At 35.2% G+C, this 21,746-nt stretch overlaps 1 protein-coding gene across 8 annotated transcripts in view; it reads left to right on the top strand.

The window, feature by feature from the left end:
- SCAF8 (SR-related CTD associated factor 8) overlaps nt 1-21,746 on the top strand; it is a 291,621-nt gene that overhangs the window by 72,945 nt on the left and 196,930 nt on the right. For all 8 annotated transcript variants that reach the window (XR_011164758.1, XR_011164756.1, XR_011164757.1 and 5 more), the window contains 7 exons: nt 4,881-5,009; nt 5,385-5,497; nt 7,165-7,358; nt 10,241-10,341; nt 15,615-15,728; nt 16,247-16,403; nt 17,312-17,445. Coding sequence is in view for 4 of the 8 variants with exons in the window: in XM_069069622.1 (XP_068925723.1) it covers nt 4,881-5,009; nt 5,385-5,497; nt 7,165-7,358; nt 10,241-10,341; nt 15,615-15,728; nt 16,247-16,403; nt 17,312-17,445 (942 nt within the window). In the remaining 4 variants the exon portion in view is untranslated. The remainder of the gene's footprint in view (nt 1-4,880; nt 5,010-5,384; nt 5,498-7,164; nt 7,359-10,240; nt 10,342-15,614; nt 15,729-16,246; nt 16,404-17,311; nt 17,446-21,746) is intronic.

Genomic DNA, 21,746 nt, shown 5'->3' with positions numbered 1-21,746 from the left:
TGAACCCTGATGAGTTCAAAGAAAAACTTATGAACACCTGCAGACCCTCATTATCAATGTTCTGGAAGATGACAAGCTTCTAATTTTGGGTGACTAACATCAGAGTAGGAAAAGACTACCAGACATGGCAGTGAACCCTTGGGAAAAATGGAATTGGAAACGGCAACAGCAGTGGACGCTTACTACTTGAAGACTTGTGTATCTCTTCACATCATCACCAACACTGTTGTCTGTTTTCCTAAACACAACAAAATGTCATGGATATACTCTCACAACAAGCACTGGCATTTAATAGTCTGCGTCAGGATAGAAGAGACAGTATGTGAGAATGATGGAGATGTTGTAGCACAGAGAGTGCTAGACTGATCATAGATTTATCTTCTCAAAGCTCAACATTCACATTCAATGAAAGCAGTGACCCCAAGGCAAGATGATTGTAGAGATTCTACATCAACAGATTAGAGAGATTCACCCTGCATGAACAGTTGTTTGTTTGTTTGTTTGTTTTTTGCTGACCTGGAGGGAAAACTTAGTAAACATACAGTTAGCAACAGTGGAACAGAAAAGGAGTGGGCCGCTTGCAGAGATTTGGATACAGCATCACATTTGTTTATCTGGACGAGATCACTCACAGACATTAGAAGTGGTTTGATGAAAATGATGGCATAAAATTCAGAAGCTACTAAACAAAACTTGAGAAATCCACAGGGTTTATCAGCAAGACAGTTCATATGTCTTTAAGAAGGTAGCATGTAACTCCATCAGAAGTAAAGTACAAGTGAAGCTTAGAGTTTCAGGATTCTTGGCTCAGTAAGAAAACAGGTGAGAATCAGTTTTACACTGCTAACAATAATCTATAGCACTTCTTCAGTCCCCTGAAGACTATTATTGGGCCCAAAACCTTTGGTGCAACTCTGCTACTCAGTGCTGTTGGAGCCATATTGATCCATGATAAGGATATGATCCTAGGGAGATGGACTGAACACTTCCTTGGTGTCCTTAACAGACTGTCATCAACCAATACTGAAGCCTTGATTATATAACCCAGATTGAACTTCCAGCTAAAGAAGACATATTGAATGCCATTAAGCTCCTCTCCTATGGCAAAGCACCTGGTACTTATTGCATTCCAGCAGAGATCTACAAGGCAGGGGGCCTACTACTCATGTAGAAGCTGACTGAAATCTTCCAGATTATATGGCAAAAGGAAATCATCCCTCAGGTGATAAGGATGCCTCCATTATCCATCTCTAGAAAGAAAAAGTTCACAGGTTTTCCTGTGACAATTACTGAAGGTGGGGGGTGGGAGAGAGGGGAGGGAGGTAGAGTCTCTTTCTTAGTCATTGCTGGTAAGATTCTTGCCAGAATCCTTCTTAATTGGCTGATCTTCACTTGTAAGATAGTCATCTACCTGAGAGCCAGTATGACTTCAGAAAGGGTTGAGGAATGGTTGATATGATGCTTGCTGCCCAACAACTCTAGGAGAAATGCCAGGAGCAGAACAGGGAATATTATATACAACATTCATCAACCTGACAAAGGCCTTTGATACTGTCAGTCATAGGAGCTTCTGGAAGATCATGGCAAAATATGGTTGCCCAAAGAAGTTCATCAGTTTTGTATACTAGTTCCATGACAGCAGGCTTACACAGATTCTGGATAAAGGATGTTCTCACTCTTTCCCAGTTACCAGTGGAGCAAAATAGGGCTCCCTACTTTCCTTGCTCCCATGTTTTTTAGCATGTTTTCCATGATGTCTTCAGATGCCTTCAAAAAGGATAGAAATGGCATCAAGGTCAACTACTGAACCCCAATGGTATTTAACTTGAAAAGGCCTCAAGCCAAGACTAAAGTGAAGGGAGAATTGGTACATGATTTTCTGTTGGTGAAGATAGATGATTGTGCACTCAGTGCAGCCTCTGAGACTGAGATGCAACAGATTATGGATTAGTTTGTCTGCCATTTGTGTTAATTTTGACCTTACAATCAACATAAAGAAAACCAAGGTTCTCCAGCATCCAGCACTTTACCATGCATATGTGGAACCACTAGTTATGGCAAATAGAGAAGTTTTGATGCTTTAGATAAGTTTACTACCTTCATAGCATCCTTTCCAGAGATATACACAAAGATGGTGAAGTTGATATACTCTTTGCCAGAACTAGCTCAGTTTTTGGGAGGCTCTGAAAGAAAGTGTGGGAGAGAAAGAGATATTAGACTCTACCTATCAAACTGAAGGTCTGTAGATCCATTGTGTTGAATTCATTGTTATATATCTGTGAAACCTGGACAGTATACCTGTGCCATGCCAAAAAATTGAACTGCTTCCATTTGAAGTGTCTTATTAGGAAGATTCTGGAGATTACCTGACAAGATAAGGTACCAGACACTAAGGTGCTCCTTTGAGCTGAACTACCAAGCAATCAAACTCTGCTACAGAGAGCACATCTCTGATAGACTGGCCACTTTGCTCAAATGCCAAATGTATATTTGCCTAAAACAGAGGTTTCCAAACTTATTTGGCCTGCTGGCCCCTTAAAAAAAAATTGCTCAGCGCCTCTCTGGCCTTTGCTTAGGGTTAACTCTGAGTTTTATTCAACAACCTCTAGTGACACCCAGGGCTACTACCACCCCCCTGGATTGTTCCAGTGACCCCCAGGGTGCAGTATCACCCACTTTGGGAACCTCTGCATCTAAAATTCTATTTTATGGAGAACTCACAAAGTTTAGAAGGAGTGAAACAAGAACATTCTTAAGTTCTCTCAGAACTTTGGAATTGATGGTGAGACATGGAAGACACTGGAATAGGATCTCCCAGCATGGTGTGATTACATCAAAGAAGGTTCTGTGCTCTGTGAACAATGCCGAATTGCCGTAACTCAAAGGAAATGTGAGACGGACAAATCTAGAGACATCTTTGTCCCAAATGTTCAAACAGACTGCTTGTGCCCAACCCATGATAGAATCTTCCAAGCTCATGTTGGTCTGATCAACTACAATCAAATACACTGTACCTTGACCCTGACATAGTGATGTGATTGGTGCTCTTTGAGTACAAAGGATGAACAACATCTGTGTGACCTTCGGCACTAAAACTCTCTGAGGCTGTTTCCTTATCTGAAAAATGGGAGGTAGAGTTGAGACTGCACAAGAGGTATTGTACACGAGGCCTGCAACACTCCTAAATTCTACCTCAACCACATTATTGAGCAATACAAACAACAACAACATGAATAATACGGCATTTAAACCTCAAGTCAATATGTGGCTCCTAGAGAGCTTTTTGTATGGATTAGTAGCCAACATTTCTATTTGAATTTGACATCACTGGACTCGATCTTTGAGGTTTCTTCCAGCTCTTAAATGTATGATCATCCCACCTTCCACCCCCACATGCATATATATATATATATATATATATATATATATATTCACACCACTCACAGATAGTTTCCTTCTTCTGTGCACATCACTTCTTATGTGTGGAATGCATAACAAATTTCTACTTAACTCTTCAAAACTCACCTAAAATATTACCTCCTCTAGGAACCCTCCCTTGTCAACCCAGTTAGTGATGACTTCTCTTCTAGGACCTCAGACACTATTTTGCTTCAGCTGCCAGTGCTTCACCCAGGGATGTACTGGTAAATGTTTAACAACCAGCTTTCCAGAAACACACTTTTAAAGTTTAATCTGTATTAACATTTTTCTCCATCATTTTCTTAAGTCTAGACAATCAATAAAACAATTCCTGTTGTCTATTTCAGAGGTGTAAATTATCACACAGAAACTTTATTAATCAACCCTTGTGTGCCTGTGCAAGGTAGCTCCAGTACACCCCTGGCAGTAGGCACTTAGTAGCATCTGGCACTTAGTAATGATTAATATACATAGAGAGATTTAGTTTGAAGAAGTGAAGACTTGCAACTTATTTATTTATTTATCTATTTATTTATTTTCGAAAGACTTGTAGTTTTTAATTGTTTGAAGAGCTCTCTGTATAGACTAAATCAACAAGCATTTATTGGGGTGGCCAGGTGGTTCAGTGAGTAAAGCACCAGCCCCGGAGTCAGGAGGACCCAAGTTCAGTTCTGGCCTCAGACAATTCACATACACACACACACACACACACACACACACACACACACACACACGCTGTGTAACCTTGGGCAAGTTACTTAACACCAATTGCCCTCCAAAAGGCAAAAAAAAAACAAAACCAAGCATTAATTAATGCTGTCAAGCACCTATATGAATTATTGTGGGATTAGATTTATGCTGAAGGGCTCCAAAGGGCAGAACTAGGAACAGTGAAGTGGAAATTATAGAGGCTAATTTCAGATCTACTATAAACTTGCCAACAGTTAGAGCTATTTTGAAGTACATTGTATTCCCTTGGGACATATTGACTTCCCATCACTGGAGGTTTTCAAACATGTGCTGATTGCTGACTTGTTAGTGATGTTATGGACGGAATTGATTATTAGACAACTCCATAGAGGCTTTTCACTCTGTTTCCCACCTTTGGTCCCTCCACCCCCCAAAACAAAAGCAAAAGCAAACACTGGGCCTAGAGTCAGGATCAGAAAGAACTAAGTTCAAATCCAGCATGTGTGACCCTGGGCAAGTTATTTCATCTTTGTCTGCCTCTGTTATCTCACTCTTAAAATGGGTATACCTACCTCTCAGATTGTTGAAAGAATTTAAATATTTGTGAAGTGCTTAGCCCAGTGCCCTGGGACATGAGGAACTTAATAAATGTTCGTTTCCTTCCTATTTAATCTATTTTATGACATTAGGATACTGGAATACATATGGAATGTGTTCATGTGTCAAATTGGGATATGATGACATTTTCCACTTTGGACTTTTTTCCATAGGTAACTCAAGAGAATCCAGAAAGTACATTTGGTTCAGAGCACTCTGTATCACCATCACAGGGAAGTAGCCAACAGCAGTTCCTTGAACCTGAGACAAACTTGGATGATTCTATAGATATTCAGCAACAGGTAAAACTTAATTTATAGATCTAGGATTTCTACTATAAATTATAAATAAAAAAGCTGTCACCTTTGTAGTATACTTTTAAAGGTAACTAAAAACAAAGTTTGAAGTGCTCTGATAAGTATTTTTTAAGGCTGTTTTCTATTTTTTTTTTCTAAATTTTAATTTTTTGCTGTTTGGAGGGGGGTTAAATGACTTGCCCAAGGTCACACGGCTAGTTTTGTGTTAAGTGTCTGAGGCCACATTTGAGCTCAGGTCCTTCTGACGCCAGGGCTGGTAGCCACCTAGCCACCCCAAGGCTGTTTTATTTGGCATAAAATTTGCTTTGAATGTTGTTAGGATATTTTTTGCTGACTTTTTTGTTTTTTTTCTGTATCAAGGATATGGAGTTAGATGAAGGGCAAGATGTTGCTGAAGAAGAGATCTTTGAGCAAGAAGAAAAGAAAGTGCCTATTCGCTCTAGATCAAGAACACATTCAAGATCTCGTTCAAGGTTTTTTAATCTTTAATCTTTGGAAATGGACATTTGTGCTTTAATTATAGTCTTTGTGTTTTTACCCAAAATGTTACTGTTCTTGGAATAATAGCATCCTTTTCCTCAGTTTGCAATTCCTTCAGAATTAAGTAAAATGATACAGTTATACAGAACTTTGAGACTGACTTGTATAACATTTTCTGCTACTCAGAAAGTATTTCCATGAAAGTTTATTTAAGGATTTTAAAAATCAGCCTGTTGATTATATCACATCACAAAGCAATGTGTGACATGGGATTTTACCTGATTTTGCATAATTATACTGAGTTAGCCATGACCAGTAGGGGATATAAGGAATTATTTATGAAGGTAGCTAGGTAGCACAGTTGATGTAGTGCTGAACCTGGGGTCAGGAAGACTTATCTTTCTGAGTTCAAATCTGGTCTCAGACACTTAATAGCTGTGTGACCCTGGGTAAGTCACTTAACCCTGTTTGTCTCTCTTTCCTCATCTATAACATGAGCTTAAGGAGAAGGAGATGGCAAGCCACTATAATATCTTTGCCAAGAAAACCTCAAATGAAGCCATAAATAGTTGGACACAACTGAAAAACATTTGAACTTATTTGTGAAGTAGTGATATTTAGCCCTCAGAAACTTTATTTGTCTTGCCTTAAATGTTTAAAAGATAATCTCCTGGGACTTCATGGTAATAAAATGCCATTTTAGGTCTCAGAGAAACCGTGTTAGTTCATTAGATTCATAGAATTTTGAGCCAGAATGAATTTTACCAGTCCTCTAGTCCAATTTGCTGATTTTATGGATAAACAGTGATGGAACTTCAAACTCATGTCATCTGACCCCAATCCAGTGTCCTAATAGTTGCCACATGCAGTGATATCTTTATCATTATTCCTGCCTCACTATCCCCCATGTCAACAGTGTTGTCTTACTAGGAAAGCTGTAGTGGATGAGGCACAAAAAAGGTGAAGAGCTTCCTTACCATGTTTCCCCGATAATAAGACACTGTCTTATTAATTTTTTTTTGGACAGAAAAACACCAGAGGGCTTATTTTCAGGGGAGGGCTTATTTTAATGAACATTGACATCAATTTTAATAAACAGGTAAATGTGAACAAAAAAATGTACCTTTATTCAATAATGAATTCAATAAAGAACAGGATGATGCGCTCACTGCTGCAGCTCTGATTGGATGCAGCTCGGAGCGCGGCGTGCGTTTCACGGGGGGGGGGAACGGTGCATACAGAGGGTACCATAATGTAGCGTGTAACGCAGGGGATCACCTTCACTACAGTAGCAATCTCAATAGGGCTTATTTTAGAGGAATCTTACACAGTAAGGGGAGGGCTTATTTTCGGGATAGGTCTTATTATCGGGGAAACACGGTAGATAGCATGTTTCACTTCCATCCCCACCCCACCTCATGAAACACAGCTTTAGGGGTCTCTGTGTATATAGACTGGCTGAGCAAAGATAGGAGAAATTATGAATTTTGACATAACAGATTTCATAATGAGATCTTTTGAGACTCATCTATAATAGAAAAAGTAACAAGAACTAAGGTAATAGGTAATCCTACTGCCCCTTTCTCCTGAAATCTGAGCCTTTTCCAATAGAACTTGTTTAAAAGCTATCTAAAACATATGTGTGTGTATTTTTTAATAGATCACCAAGAAAACGAAGGTCCAGGTCACGATCTGGTTCTCGAAAGCGCAAACACAGAAAGCGATCACGCTCACGGTCAAGAGAAAGAAAAAGAAAATCTTCCCGTTCCTACTCTAGTGAAAGAAGAGCTAGGGAAAGGGAGAAAGAAAGACAGAAAAAAGGATTGCCTCCAATCCGATCTAAAACATTAAGTGGTAAGTATCATCTACTCATGTGTTCCTAGATCCTTTACCTTTAGGGAAAACTAGAGAACTTCTTTTCCACTGTGAGTCCTGTTAAGAGTATTCATTTGAGATAATTTGTGGAAAGAAAAGTACACAAATAATAAGCGTAGTAGAAAAAGAGAAAGTAGTAAGCAGTCCCCTACAAGAACTTATTTTTACTTCCCAAGTCATTAGAATTAAGTCAAGAAGTATGGCTTTCTAACATCTTCTCTGACATTTGCCACAACTTTCTTAAGTGTTGTATAGTTTCTATTAAAATTAATAAGTGCAATTTAGAAAGCAGTTTTAAATCACAACACTGACATTATGCCTAGTCAGAAAAAAAATTTTAATGCATATATTCAATTTATATTTCTTTTCTCAGGTCTTTAATAAAAGAAAATTTTCATTTTTTCACACATATAAACCATACTACACATACTATGATAGCAAATTTGAATTTGATTCCTTTTACTTCAAACCTCAGGTTCAGTGCCTTCCTAGCCTTTGTTAAAGGACACTACTTTTTGCTCATGAAGTTACATTACTTTTTGTTTCTGTGAGAAACTACTAAGATAGAAGTACACCTCTCTCATAGAAAGACAACATTGATAACTAAATAACAAAATAGCTAGCATTTATATAGCAGGTTAAAAAGTCACTATTGCATGTATGTAATAAATATTTAGGATTTAATATTAGATAATAATGTTAGAAGTGGTGTAGATTTTAGATAAGAGACAAACCTTTAGGGAATTGACAGTGTTCAGTGAGGGCAATGCAGTTAGCCTGTATCAACCCTCGCATCAAGGTCATGTTACCTTGCTGAACCTCTTTTGTAACAAAAAGGGGAAAAAAAGTTGTGTATGTATTTGAACAAGGTTTGAAAACATTTTAAATAGTTTTTGGCCCTGGGATCTTTTTACTTCAATTTTTGGAGGTCAAATTCATTTATTCCAGTAGTGTAATATAGGAAGAAGTTTGGCTTTTAGACACGCACTCACCCCACCCTACCTCTAGGTTCCAGCATTAGTTGCTACTTTTCCCTTTTTTGTGTGTTATCCTAGGATTCAGTACTCTTACATGATTCAGTGGGAAAAAGACACTGGATATGGAGTCAGAGGATTTGCCATTCACTCTCTGTTGGACCTTGGGCCAGTCCCTTCATTTCTCTGGCCCCCAGTTTCCTCAGCTCTTAGACTAGATAATTTATAACATCCTTTCAGTTCTAAATTTATGAGTTGTTGCTCTCTGTCTCTTTGATAGAGGGTTTTGCCATTCCCAGCTATGAGCAGTAGATAAAGGGGAGAGGAGTGGAGGGATGTTAAAGGAGTATTGAAATTCACCTCTGTATCAGGACCCAGAGGTCATCTCATAAATTTCATATTCGCATGCCACCAAGTGGTCTTGCAGCAACAGTAAATTCACTACCCTACCAAAGCATTTCATTTGATTTTTTTTTTCAACTTGAAGTATTCAAAAATTTTTCTTTACATTGAGGCTTCTCTCTAATTTCTTGTTAGGGATTTTCCTCATGCTCCATTTACAAAAGTCCATTCCTTACTCTCTATGATACTGCAGATGTATTTGTAGATAACATGTAAATTTCTTCTTAAGTCCTCTTTTCTCTGATTCAGACTTCCTACTTTCATCCAACCTTCACACAGTATGGTATTGAGTCCTTTCACCATCCCAATAATCTTTAGAATGAACTCCATCTTGTCAGTGAATGTTGTAAAATGTGATGGCCAGAATGGAGTACTCACATTATGTTATGACTAACGTTTAAAGTTTCTTTTTTTGTTGTTTTTGTATCTCTAGTGCCTGTCTTAAAGCTGACACTCAGTAAAAATTTGTTTATTGACTTATGAGGCAGTCGGTATCCTTGTTATCTGCCACATGTTGTCAAGAGAATTCAAAGCACCCTAGTGTGTTGTGTAGGGCCCCTGTGGAGAACACATGGGAAATCAGTGGCAAGAACCACAAAATTACAAGACAGATTGTGATATACATTGGAGGGAATACCCATATCGTTAAAGTCCATAGAGCAATTGGAGCATTAAAGTAAATTTTCCCATCCTTAACACTAAGAATGAATTGGCCATCTGTGTCGTTTACCCAGTATTAAATGTTTTGAAAGAGTACTTGTTTTAGTTTTTACCAGAAATGTGATTTTATCGGCATGAGAATTTCCAGTGAAGAATCTAGTTGCTCTACCAGTGCAGAATAGCAACTGTTCTGTAATTTATAGTGGCCTGAGGCACTGAGAGATTTCATCCTCAGTCAGAGCTAATGGGTATTAGAAGTGGGTCATGAACCCAAGTCTCTGACTCAGAGGCTCACCCTTATTCCTAAAGTCATCACTTCCTTTTTACTTGAACAAAGTTGTAACTCATTTATATTTGAATTTTGAATTTTTGCCTAAATTAAGAAAGAGAGACTTATGTTGCCCTTAGGTAAAATGTAGCAAATAAAAGTTGTGTTTAGTAACAAATTTGCTTGGGACACATGCCCAAATACCTGGGTTTCAGATTAATCACGTGTTAAAAATATTAACTTTGGTAATTTTAAACATTTTTTTGCATTTTTCTACTCTGTGTGCTCTTTAAAATCATATGAACTTTGAAACAGTCATTGGTGTAGTGAATAAGAGTGCTGGGCTTTATAGTTAGGGATATCTGGGCTCAAATCACTTAAGTTCTCTGTGCCCCAGGAAACTACTTAGGACTTACCTACCAAGTCATAACCCATTGAACTAGTGGAGTTCTTACTAAGATCTCTGCGTAATAAAATCATAGCTCATTTATATAAACCCCTGAAAAAAAAAATTACACACAAAAATTTAACCTATTTGTCTGATTGTCTTTTCACAGTCTGTAGTACCACTCTCTGGGTTGGTCAAGTAGATAAGAAAGCTACACAGCAAGATTTGACCAATCTTTTTGAAGAATTTGGACAGATTGAATCCATTAATGTAAGTATTAATTTTCAAATCAAACCTAACTATTTATACTTTGTTCAAGATTTTTTTTTAATGCAGGCTGTCCCAACCTTTCCCATTTTGCATTGTATTTCCCATTTGCTTATTTAACACTTCATTTTTCAGCTTTCATTTCATCCTGTGTCTAATAACATGAATGGCATTGTAATTGAGTTTAATTAATGTCCAACAATTCTGTGACAGGTATTTTGAAGGTTCTTTTAAGTGTTTTTGTGGCATTCTAGTAAATTATGAACCACTTCAATTCTTGTTGTATACAAAGCAAAAACTTAGGAGCATTTGTGAACTGTCAGCCTTTATTTGGACTTGTAATAAGCAGCTATAACTATTGATTTGTATAATGTGAAGAGGTTGTAGAAATAGGAGGAAGAGGAACAATGTTGAACCAGCTTTTTCAAAAGTATTTTTATAAGCAAGAGATATAGCACCATTACCCGCTGACCTGTATTGAGCACCTGAGGCTGTAAAGAAGCTCTGATAAGAGTAGGAATAATTCTGAAAGTTCAAACTGTTTGATAGAGTGAAATTTGATGAGATAAAAAGCTTTCAGATTAAATTTGGTTGGGTAGTTTAAAAATTATTTATTAGAAATTTAGCATTAAACATTGATAAAAAAGAACAGAATTAGAAATTTAAATTAATTTCTGTGCTTGAAGTACTGTAGCACTTTTTTACTTCAGCCTTTTTGGTCTTCATCATGATTTTTTATGCATTTTTTTCTCATTTGCTTTTCTTCCAATGATGGTAGCATCTATTCCATTTTTCTGGTTCTGCTTTTTTGTTTTGTTTTGTTTTGTATTATTACAAAAAGTTCTTTCCTTTCATATTTGTCCATCTTAATCTCTTTGTAGTGTTCGTTGCATTCTTGTGTCTTATTTAATGATTCCACGCTTGTTGATCCAAACTTTTAGGTTGCTTAACAATCATTGTTTTTGTAGTTATAATGTTGCTGTGAAAATCTTTGAACAGAGAGAACTCTTGTAGATTCTTGTAGAACTGTCTTTGGATAGGTTTTTATAGAGAATAAAGGTATCCATCTCCTCCTTAGGAGTTACAAAGAACTTAGAATATCAACTCTTTTTATATTCTTAGTAGGCAAACATAATTGTTGTTGAACTTAAAATTTTTGTTTATTGTTTAATAAAATTAATGTTTATTGGAATTGTGTTTTATACTATATGTTTCAGTAGTACATCGAGGGTTCTTTTATGTTATGATTTACCATATATTTATCCTCATTTAATGCTGTTTGGAGGATAATTGTTCCATCTTTATTTTAGAGGTTTATAGTTCTTTTATCTTTGTTTCAGTAGAATGTTGAACTCAACATGTTGAGTCATATCTGATTCTTTTGTTATACATTTCTTGGCCAGCTGTATAATCACGGTTATAATCATTCTGTTAGGAAATGAGAAGAGATCTATTTTATCAGTAGTTCCTAGGATAAGCAGCATTATTTAATGAATAGAGAGGTGTCCTCAGAGATGAGAAGACTTGGGTTCAAGTTCTACCTCTGATTCGTGCTGGATTTATGATCCTGGACAAGTCACTTAACCTCTCAATTGTCTAGGCAACTCTATTAAGACTTTTAAGTTGCAAATATGATGTTTAGTTGCATTGGTAAGTTACCTTTTCTGGGAGTTATCTTTACCAATGAATTCATAGGTCCTATCCTTATTCACTTATTCTAGGACACTTATTTTAGGAATGTACTCTGATGATATAAGAGAACTGTCTAGGTATTTTAACACTGCAATTAATTTTTCTAAACTTTCTATTGAAATATGTACCTTTATATACTTTTGGATTTCTCAGTTGCCAAAATGTAAATTTTTAGATTAAAAACAGGATAGTTAAAAATGGAAGTAGTTTTTGCTTTTTATGTGTACAGCCGATTTGATTTATTTTTTCCTAAGTGAAATATACCACTTTTTCCTTAAAAATGTTTTTTATTGATGCAAAATATAATTCCTAACAGGCATGCAAACAAATCCTTCTACAAAGAATTTTTCCTGAAAAGTTAGTTCATTAGTTATTAATAGAAAGGTGTAGTGTACAGCACTGCCATTCACTGTTATATCTGAAATGGATAAACCTGTTTCTGTTGCCTGTCAGTGTTGACTTTTTCTACTTTTTCATAACAGTGTTCTTTTGACCCTACTCTTCTTTTGTTCAACATTTCTTCATGCAGATCTTTCCATATTTCTTTAAATTTGTGTTTATTCCTTAAAACATACTAATAATCCATTTCATAATATGCCAGTTTGACCCTTCTGCCATCATTTGGCAGTTATTTTGTTTCCAGCCTTTTGATTTCATAAATAATGCTGCAGTGAATATTTTTATACCTATTAGGCTTGTCATCCATAATCTTCTTGGTTATTATCAGTAATAGTAGATTCTACATCAAAGGTTATAAAACAGCTTAGTAACTTTTCTTGAATTAGGCCAAATTTTTTTCCAGCATGTTTGAATTAATTCATTTTTCCATTAACAGTGAATTACTACCTACGATTGTAAGAAATTTACTCCTTTTTTTTTTTAAAGCAATCTGGTTGGTAGCTGTTGCTTAATAGTTAAAAAACAGTTTTTAAAAATTCAAGACTAGACTGTGTGTAGTAATGTGTTTATTTTCTCAGTGATAGTATTAGAACATTATATTTAAAATCACAAGACCTGAATTTGAATTCTTGCTGTGTGACCCTGATCAAGTCGACCTCTCTAGGCTTCATTTTCCTTTTTTGTGTTAATGAGGAAGTTGAATTAGCTAATTGTTAAGGTCTCTTCACAGAATTCCATGAGCTTAAGACTAAAATACTGTGAAATAAATTAAAATGTGGTAGTTATCTGACTGCAAAAGATATTTTTTTGTTTCTTCTTTAGAATTCAAAAGCTGGGAGGATTGTTTAAAATTTTAGGTTACATTTCCTTTTAGTATATGACATATTTCTAAATTTTAAAAAATGTAGGGATTGATAATTATGTAGAAAAAGAATTCAAGAGGGTTTTTCTGTTTAAATTATGTATCTTGAATTATTTTATGGTTTCCATTGTTTGAATTTTCATGTTCACCAAATTTCCAAAATTAGGGGAATTTTCCACAATTTATATTTCATTATACATCCCATACCTTTTTAATATTGAGAATTATCAAATTCATACAGTTGAAAATTCCCCTAATTTTGTTGTGAAAAGTTGACATTTAACAACTAACAATAGAATTGTACCTCTGGTTATCTAAGTACTAAGATAATCTATCTTTTTTATCTTTCTTAAAGCCAAATCTTAAGTATTCATACAATCTGGATCTTGATCATAATCTCTTTTACAGTTTAAAAATAGGGTCTCCCAAAATGAGTTTCATAAAATCTATAACTATGAAATGCAAATTCCTGTATAATAGATGCTTATAATTTTTTATTCCTTTAGTAGTCCTACTTTACGAAGATTTTGATAAGGTATAATACATATTTAATGACTTGCAGCCACAGAAAAATAACCAGTAGAATATTGGCATTAAAAAGATTGGTATTCAGTGAGTAGAGCACTGGTCCTGGAGTCAGAAGGACCTGAGTTCAAATCCAGCCCCAGGACATTTGACACACTTACTAGCTGTGTGACCTTGGGCAAGTCGCTTAACCCCAATTGCCCTCCAAAAAGCAAAAAAAAGATTGGTACTGTTTTAGGAATAACCGTGGGGTCATTAAAAGAATTTTGCAATTACTTAGAGGCTTTCTAGCCTACTATCCCTTCCTGTTCTAATTCTAGGCCCAACTCATCATGTGTTTCAGTGTCTGTCCAAGACATATCCTGATGGATAATATAGGTTCTGCATTTATGGATCTTGTTTGGGACTATCAGCAGTGGTCTAGGCCTTGATGCAACCAATATGAAGTTACCCACAAACAGGAACAGCTTCAAGACCTCCCCATCTATTAAAAAATCTTCTTGAACTAGGATTCTGTGCTGCATCCTCCTAGATTGTGGTGGTGAACACCTTTTGTGAGCATATCTTTCCCTATTTTTTGCCTTACCTGATATTCAGTATCAGAGCATCATCCAGAAATCGTATCTCTTATATATTTAAAATATTCTTATATAATTTTAGGATATGTAGCAAGAGACAACTTGGAGGAATGCTTCTAAGGGAATGTTTTGCTCTAATGACTCAGATGCTTTTTTAGAATTCAGCAAGCAAGCACAATGTATTCTCTGCATCAGAGTAAAGCATGTCATCGAAGAAATGTGTGGTTAAAAAAGAAGATGGCTTGGTCATAAGAAAGGAAAAGTGATAGACAGCCCTTGTACCTCACTGTTATCTTTGCATTGTCAAGAAAATTTGAGGAAGGTGCCCAGTGTGTTGAGTAGAACCCTACAGTGAATTCATTGTAGGAGATGGACAAGAGATAGCACATGATGAACAGGCATAGATGGGCTACCATCTGCACTATTGGAGGGAATATTCACATCAGTGAAATCACAGATTAGTCTGTATATATATCTTTGACTGTAGTACCCACTGTTAAGTGAACTTGGTTATTTTCTATAAAGAGATTCAGGGGTACTTTTTTTTTTTTTGCTTGTCTTTGTTTCATTTCTTAAAGTAAATTCAGCTATCTGTTTTTTGGGGAGTGGAAATGAAAGGAAGTGTCTAGTGTTTTGTTTTTTCAGATATTTTGAGAAAAACTTTTTTAAGTTTTGTATTAAAGCTCATCTGCTAATATAATATAATTGAATATAGACAGTGCTTGAAGGTACTTTTAATACCTTTCAAGATCTGAAATTTGTATCCTGAGCCTACATGCAACACAAAACACTTCAGAAACACCTTGAAAATTATGAATCATCTCAGAAAAAAGACTATTTTTTAGAACTGTAGTAATTATTAATTTATTTGTTGGTACTATTAGATAAATTAATAAGGGATTTGCCAGAGTTCTCAAATTACTTAACCCATTTTTAAAAATGAATTAAAAATGCAACAATCTATGTTTCTTTAAAGTTATAATAGAAAGGATATATATGGTCTTACCCTAGGGTATCTTAGCTTTGAAAATGGCATTTTTTAACATAATGTTCCCAGGGTTGTCAATATCAGTAAGTGCTCCATTTTATTGTTATGTATGATATTAATGGTTATAGATTGTGAGAAGTATTCTCTTCCTCTGTCCATTTCCTTCACAGTCACACTCCTTTTGTAATTTAGCATAATGGTGGGTTTGTTTTGTTTGTTTGTTTTCCTGTAGATGATTCCTCCAAGAGGCTGTGCCTATGTCTGTATGGTTCATCGACAGGATTCCTATCGGGCACTTCAGAAACTTAGTTCTGGATCTTATAAAATTGGATCCAAAGTTATAAAGGTAAGGTATTTTTGTGGTCTTGAAAAGACCATGTTACTTTTCTTTTATTCCCTTGCTGGCATTTAACTAAAAAACATGGTTGTTGTTTTTTTTTTTTAATAATTTTGGGCTTTATTTTTATAGTGAAAATCAAGAAGTGAATGTTAGTTACCTTTTAGCCTATAGATGAAAATGTTAAGAACTGCTATTCTGGCTGTTTCTTTCAAAGAAAGATGAAATGAGGGAAAGAGAAAATAGAAGCTGTCCCCTAAAGCAATTTTTAAAGAACTTTGTAATGGTACTGAAATAGGTAGGACCTGTAAATGAGCTTTTTTTGAAACAAAAAAAGGAATACAAATAATAGTGATTATAGGTTGTATTCAGATTTTATTCAAGCCAAATTTGGGGAAATTGTGCAAAACTATATAGTAATTTGCCCTTTAGTCAAGTTGAATAAATTTTAATGTTGGGAACATTTAACTTAATTTTTGAGATGTGTTTGTGGCATACATAAATACACATATTGTTTGTTCTTGCAGATTGCTTGGGCTTTAAATAAAGGTGTCAAAACAGAGTACAAACAGTTCTGGGATGTAGATCTTGGAGTTACCTATATACCATGGGAGAAAGTAAAGGTGGATGACCTAGATGGCTTTGCTGAAGGAGGCATGATTGATCAGGAGACTGTAAATAGTGGTAAGAATTCTTCTAAATACTTTGGTTCAAAATAGCCTTAACAACTGAAAGCAAATTGAACAGGACACATTTGAAATTATGTTTCTTGACTGTGATATAACGTATAGGGTATTCCAAAAGGCTTAGTGCAGTTTCCAGCTACCAAAGCTTAAAAGTTTTCCCAGCACAGTTGTTTAGAAAATTTAAGATGGGGCAAAAATAGGAGAATTGCAATCGATTTCGTACCAGAATCCGGTATGTTTAGTTCAAATCTCTTTCCATATGAAACAGCATAAATTGAGGCATTTCTTTCATTTACCTTTATGGGACTAATAGAATTTTAGAGTTGGAGGGGATCTCAGAAGTCATCAAATACTACTTTTTGTTCCTTGTAGGAATCTTCTTTTGCAAGGAATCCCAAAAACAAAGATCACGAAACCTGCTTCATCACCTCCACTGACAGGAAGTTCACAACCTTATGTCATAAATTAGCCCATTGTTGAATAACTCCAGTTATTAGAGTTGTTTCCTGCAGAGAGCTTACATCTCTTTTCCTGTAGCTTTCACACCAATTGGTCATAGTTCTGCTGCACAAAGCAGCAAAGGATAAGTAGGAACTTTCCTCCGCATGGAATATTTTTTAAGAGCTATCATGTTCTTTTTAGTCCTTTTCCAGGATAAAGTAATTCTTTCAATATAGCTTTATAAAGTGTGATTTCTAATACCAACACAGTATTGTTGTCCTGTCAGCATATACTCTATTTTTTATTATCCCCTTAAAATATCCAGAAGTAGACAACACATTTTAGATGTGTCTAACAAGCACAAAGGGATTCTATTATATTTACAGTAGCCTTAAATATACAAAGCACAGGCTTTAAAGTCAACTGTATACTTGATTTATTAAATTAATATTTTTTTTTTCTCAGAATGGGAAACTGTAAAGAGTTCAGAGCCTGTCAAAGAACCTGTCCAAACTGTAGAGAGTCCAACAACAGTTGAAAAGACACCAGTGGTGACCACACAAGCTGAAGTTTATCCTCCACCTGTTGCTATGCTGCCGGTTAGTGTGGTGATGGTTATCTAAAATAGTTTGTATTTAGTCCACTAATTAGCATTTTAGGCACTTTTCATCTTTAATTAGAAATTACAGTTAATTCCTTATTATTCTATATCTTCAGTTGTAAATTACCTCTTTAGTTTTTTGACCAGAGAGTGAAGCCGTCCAAATGACTTTGGTTTTTTTGTTCTTTTTTTCATTTGGTGAAAGAAGAGGATAAGGTTATTGACTAAAGTATAATTTTGAAGTTATAAGTTAATATTAATTAAGACCATTTCAGAATTTATAATAATTTGAACTGAGCTTTATAAATAAAGTCTCATGACTGATTCCTAAAGATATCTGAATTATTCTTATGTAGTAAAGTTTTGGCATATTGCTGCATACTATAATTCTAATGTTTAAGAGCTGAAAATGAAGTAGATGAATGCCATGTTTTCCTGTAATGAATGAGCAAATACAAATAACATTATGGGGGGAAGATGATTAAGGAAGTGACGTTTATATTAAAACTACATAGTGATAAGAAGGTTACCTTTTCTTTCTTCAAGCTGCTAAATCGGTTCCATGTTTTCATAAATAGAAAAGTTTAGATGTCAAGGTTTGTTTTCCTAGCACTGTTAATTGGAGAATTAAAGATTGAGTAAAGAGTAAGGGTAGTTGAAATTTATTTCATATAAGAGTGTGGTATGTCTTTCAAATCTCTATCCTTTTGAAACAATACAAATTGAAACATTTTTATACATTATGATTTTTATATGGGAACCAGAACATTTTTATCTTTAGAAAGTTCTTTGTAAACTGAGCTGTACATTGCTATTTCAGTGTTTACAAAACAAAGTAAATATATTGGAAATTAACTAGAGGATTTCTTAATCTGGGTTTCATGGATTCCTATGAGGTTCTGCAAATTTGTATAGGGAAACAATTACACCTTTATTTCAGAATAATTGGTTTCTTTTGCAAGCATGTGTTTTTGTATTTTATGAATATAAAAGCATTGTCCAGAAAAGGGTTGCATAGACTTGACTAGACGTCAAAGACTTCTTTGGCACAGAAAAGATTTAGGAATGTAGCATATGCCAGATCCTCTGTTATGTTCTGGAGATACAACAAAAAGGTTAAAAGAATAGCTGCTCTCGAAGAACTTAATATTGCAGTGAGAAACAAAATAGATACAGATCAGTATATGAAAGATAAATACAGAGTAGACAGGAGTATAGTGTTTGACATTCAGATCTGCACTTTAGGAAAATCATTTTGGCAGCTATGTGGAGGAGGGATTGGAGTGAATCAGTTAGTCACCAAATATTTAGTAAGTGCATACTTACCCTGCTAAGAAGCACTGAGAGGGAAATACAAAGAACTGCAAAAAACATTTGACACCCTGAAATAGGAAGAGACTTAGAGGAGAATCACCATTTTATAGTGGAGAGAAAGGGACTTAGGTGAGAAATTTTGGAGACAAATTATAAATTTGTTGTATTTATAAATATAATTTCATCACACTTTCCAAATGAGGGTAAAATGAGTTTAGTTACTAATGAGCAAATTGTCATTTTATTGCATTCGTAATAAACCAAAGTTAAAACAATAACCAAACTAATTTATTTTTAAAAAATTTGGATGAGACTTCTTTTTCTGAATTCTCTAGTTTAAATGATTTTCCCCAAATTTCATCTTAGTCCTGTGTTTTAGCTTTTGAAAAATTTCTTTCTAGAGCATGTGTCATTAACCTTTAAGTATGTTCTGTCATTTCTATATGTAAACTCAAGAATGAAAGCCAAGATTATTTGTAACCTGGAACAGTAGATAATGAATAACTGTAAATTAAGCGAATTGAACAATTATAGAAGCAGTTTAAGGACAGGGAGAGGCCCAGTGATTTCATTTTGTTTAGAGATCTGTCATATGAAGAAATTCCCTCTATCAGTGCGATTTGACTATCTAATAATATTAGCAATAACTCACACATTTATATAGTATTTGTTATGTACAGGTACCATGCTAAGCACTTTGCAGATATTATCTCATTTGTTCTTCATAACAATCATAGGAGGTAGGTGCTATTACTACTCTAATTTTACAGATGAGGAGACTTATCTACCATGCCATGCAGATGACCTATATTTCTATATGTCCAATCCCTCTGCCCCCATCACGAGCTACTTAGTGAACATTTCAGATTGCATGTCTCGTAAGCATCTTAAATTCAGCTTGTCCAAAAAGACAAGTTACCTTTGCTTAGAACTCATTATCTTATCCCCAAAAGTCACTCTTACAAAATTGCATGTTCTGGCAAGGGCACCACTCTCCTTTCAGTTGCTCATGTACACATCCCAGTGTCACTACTTCCACAGCATCATTCAAGTCTTTCTCTTTTTCTCATATAACCCCTCTCAGTGCGTTTGTCTGAAATATTGCAGTGATCTCCTGATTAATCTTCCTACTTCAAATCTCTCCATTCTCTAATATATCCTCCATACAGCTCCAAACATATCCAAAATGAAATTTTGAACTATAGCTGCCTATGTCACATTGCTGCTAAAGTTTCAATGCTTCCTCATTATCTCTAGAATCAAATACATGGCATTTAAAGCTCTTCACAACTTCACTCTAACCTATACATTGTAACTTCACTCTAACCCATACGTTGTTTCCCTTCACACTCTTAAGTTCCAAACAAATTACCCTTGTGATCCCTCTCACACAGAACTCTCATTTCTCACCTAAAATGCCTTTGCACTGGATATTCAGAGTGCATGAAATGTACTTTCTTTCACCTTTACCTCTTTGAAGCCCTAGTTTCTTTTAAATATCAACTGAAGCACTGCTTTCTATGAGACCTTTATTGATCCTTCTAGCTTCATATCTACCCCACACCCCCAGATACTTTGTATTTATTTTGTATACACTTTGAATACATTTATTATATCTTGTAAACTCTTTATGGGTATCTGCTGTTTTAACTTGTCTTTTTATCCCAGTATAATACCTGGCACATATTAGGTACTTGTTAAATGCTTGATCACTGATTGATACACATATGGATATTCATGTATATTTATTATATATACTCAGAGGGAGAGAGAGAGACCATATAAAATTAAATTCAACAGTCATTATGCATCTACTGTGTGCTGTACAAAGTGTCAGCCAGCCAAAGATAGAAATAAAATTGTCCATATCATATCCTTAGGGAACTTATTGTGTTTGGAAGAACCAGGGTATGCAGGGTATGCGAAATGGGACAATTTGTATACAAATAAACGTTAGGTATAGGCAGTAATTCTAAGAGGGAATGAAAAGCAATAACTAGGAGGATCAGGGGAAAGTCTCAAGTAAAAAGTAAATGTATATATAGATATAGATAAACATAAACGTGTATGAATGAATATTATTGTAACTTCCACTCAGTCTATACTTATACTCTGTCGTGCTTTCTTTCCTACATGTTCTATTGTGATCTTTGTTTACATGTTTGAAATAGAAGGTGTAGTCCCTGCTCCGACTAAATATTAGGATATTCAGGCTTACTGTGTTTAGGGTGTTTAGGTTTCTTATTATTTATTTAATTTTTTTTGCTTTTCTTTTGGAGGGCAGTTGGGGTTAAATGATTTGCCCAAGGTCACACGGCTAGTATTAAGTGTTTGCGGCCGGATTTGGGTTTCCTATTATTAATCTTCTAGTCTGTATGGTTCTTTATACTTTTCCAGCTCCCTCTGTCTTCTGTGTTATTGAATGAAAATGTCATTGATCACAGAGTTGGACTAGATGTATATTGGAGAATAAATTTCCAAACGTTATATACTGATGACAGGAACTAAAAAGTGGTTAAAAAAGGAAACAAGAATAAGTTACGACTTTTGGTTATAGAGTATACTACAGAAATACTCTATACTTCTGTACTGTGAAAGACCTTGCTTCTTTCCTGTATTTGATTCCCAGGGTTTGTTCTAAGGTTATGCTGTATGTCTGCTTTTCTAGGGAGGTTGTATCAAATGAACAACTATGTTAGATATAGGAAGGGGAAAATTTAATTTGGTTAATTTTACTTAAAATTTAGAGGTGAAAAGAAGCAGAAAAAATTTTAAAATATTGAATCTAAAAGTTTGTACTTTTCATATGACAGGACCTCACTGGGAGTCAGACACTTTGGTTTTTACTTATAGGTCCAATCTTGTGAAGTAAATCTCTGGAATACAGCCTGATCTTTGAGCTCTGAAATTCTCTTAGACCATTTCCTGACCTAGATTCAATACCTCTCTCAGATTTTATTTTCTTTACCATTCTCGGAAATACCC

This window comes from Petaurus breviceps, unplaced genomic scaffold (assembly GCF_028583685.1).
Source record: "Petaurus breviceps papuanus isolate PSGF00001 unplaced genomic scaffold, PetGlider_PUasm1.0 90784, whole genome shotgun sequence".
In the NCBI taxonomy this organism is placed as follows: Eukaryota; Metazoa; Chordata; class Mammalia; order Diprotodontia; family Petauridae; genus Petaurus; species Petaurus breviceps.
This window is presented reverse-complemented; position numbering and strand designations above follow the sequence as displayed.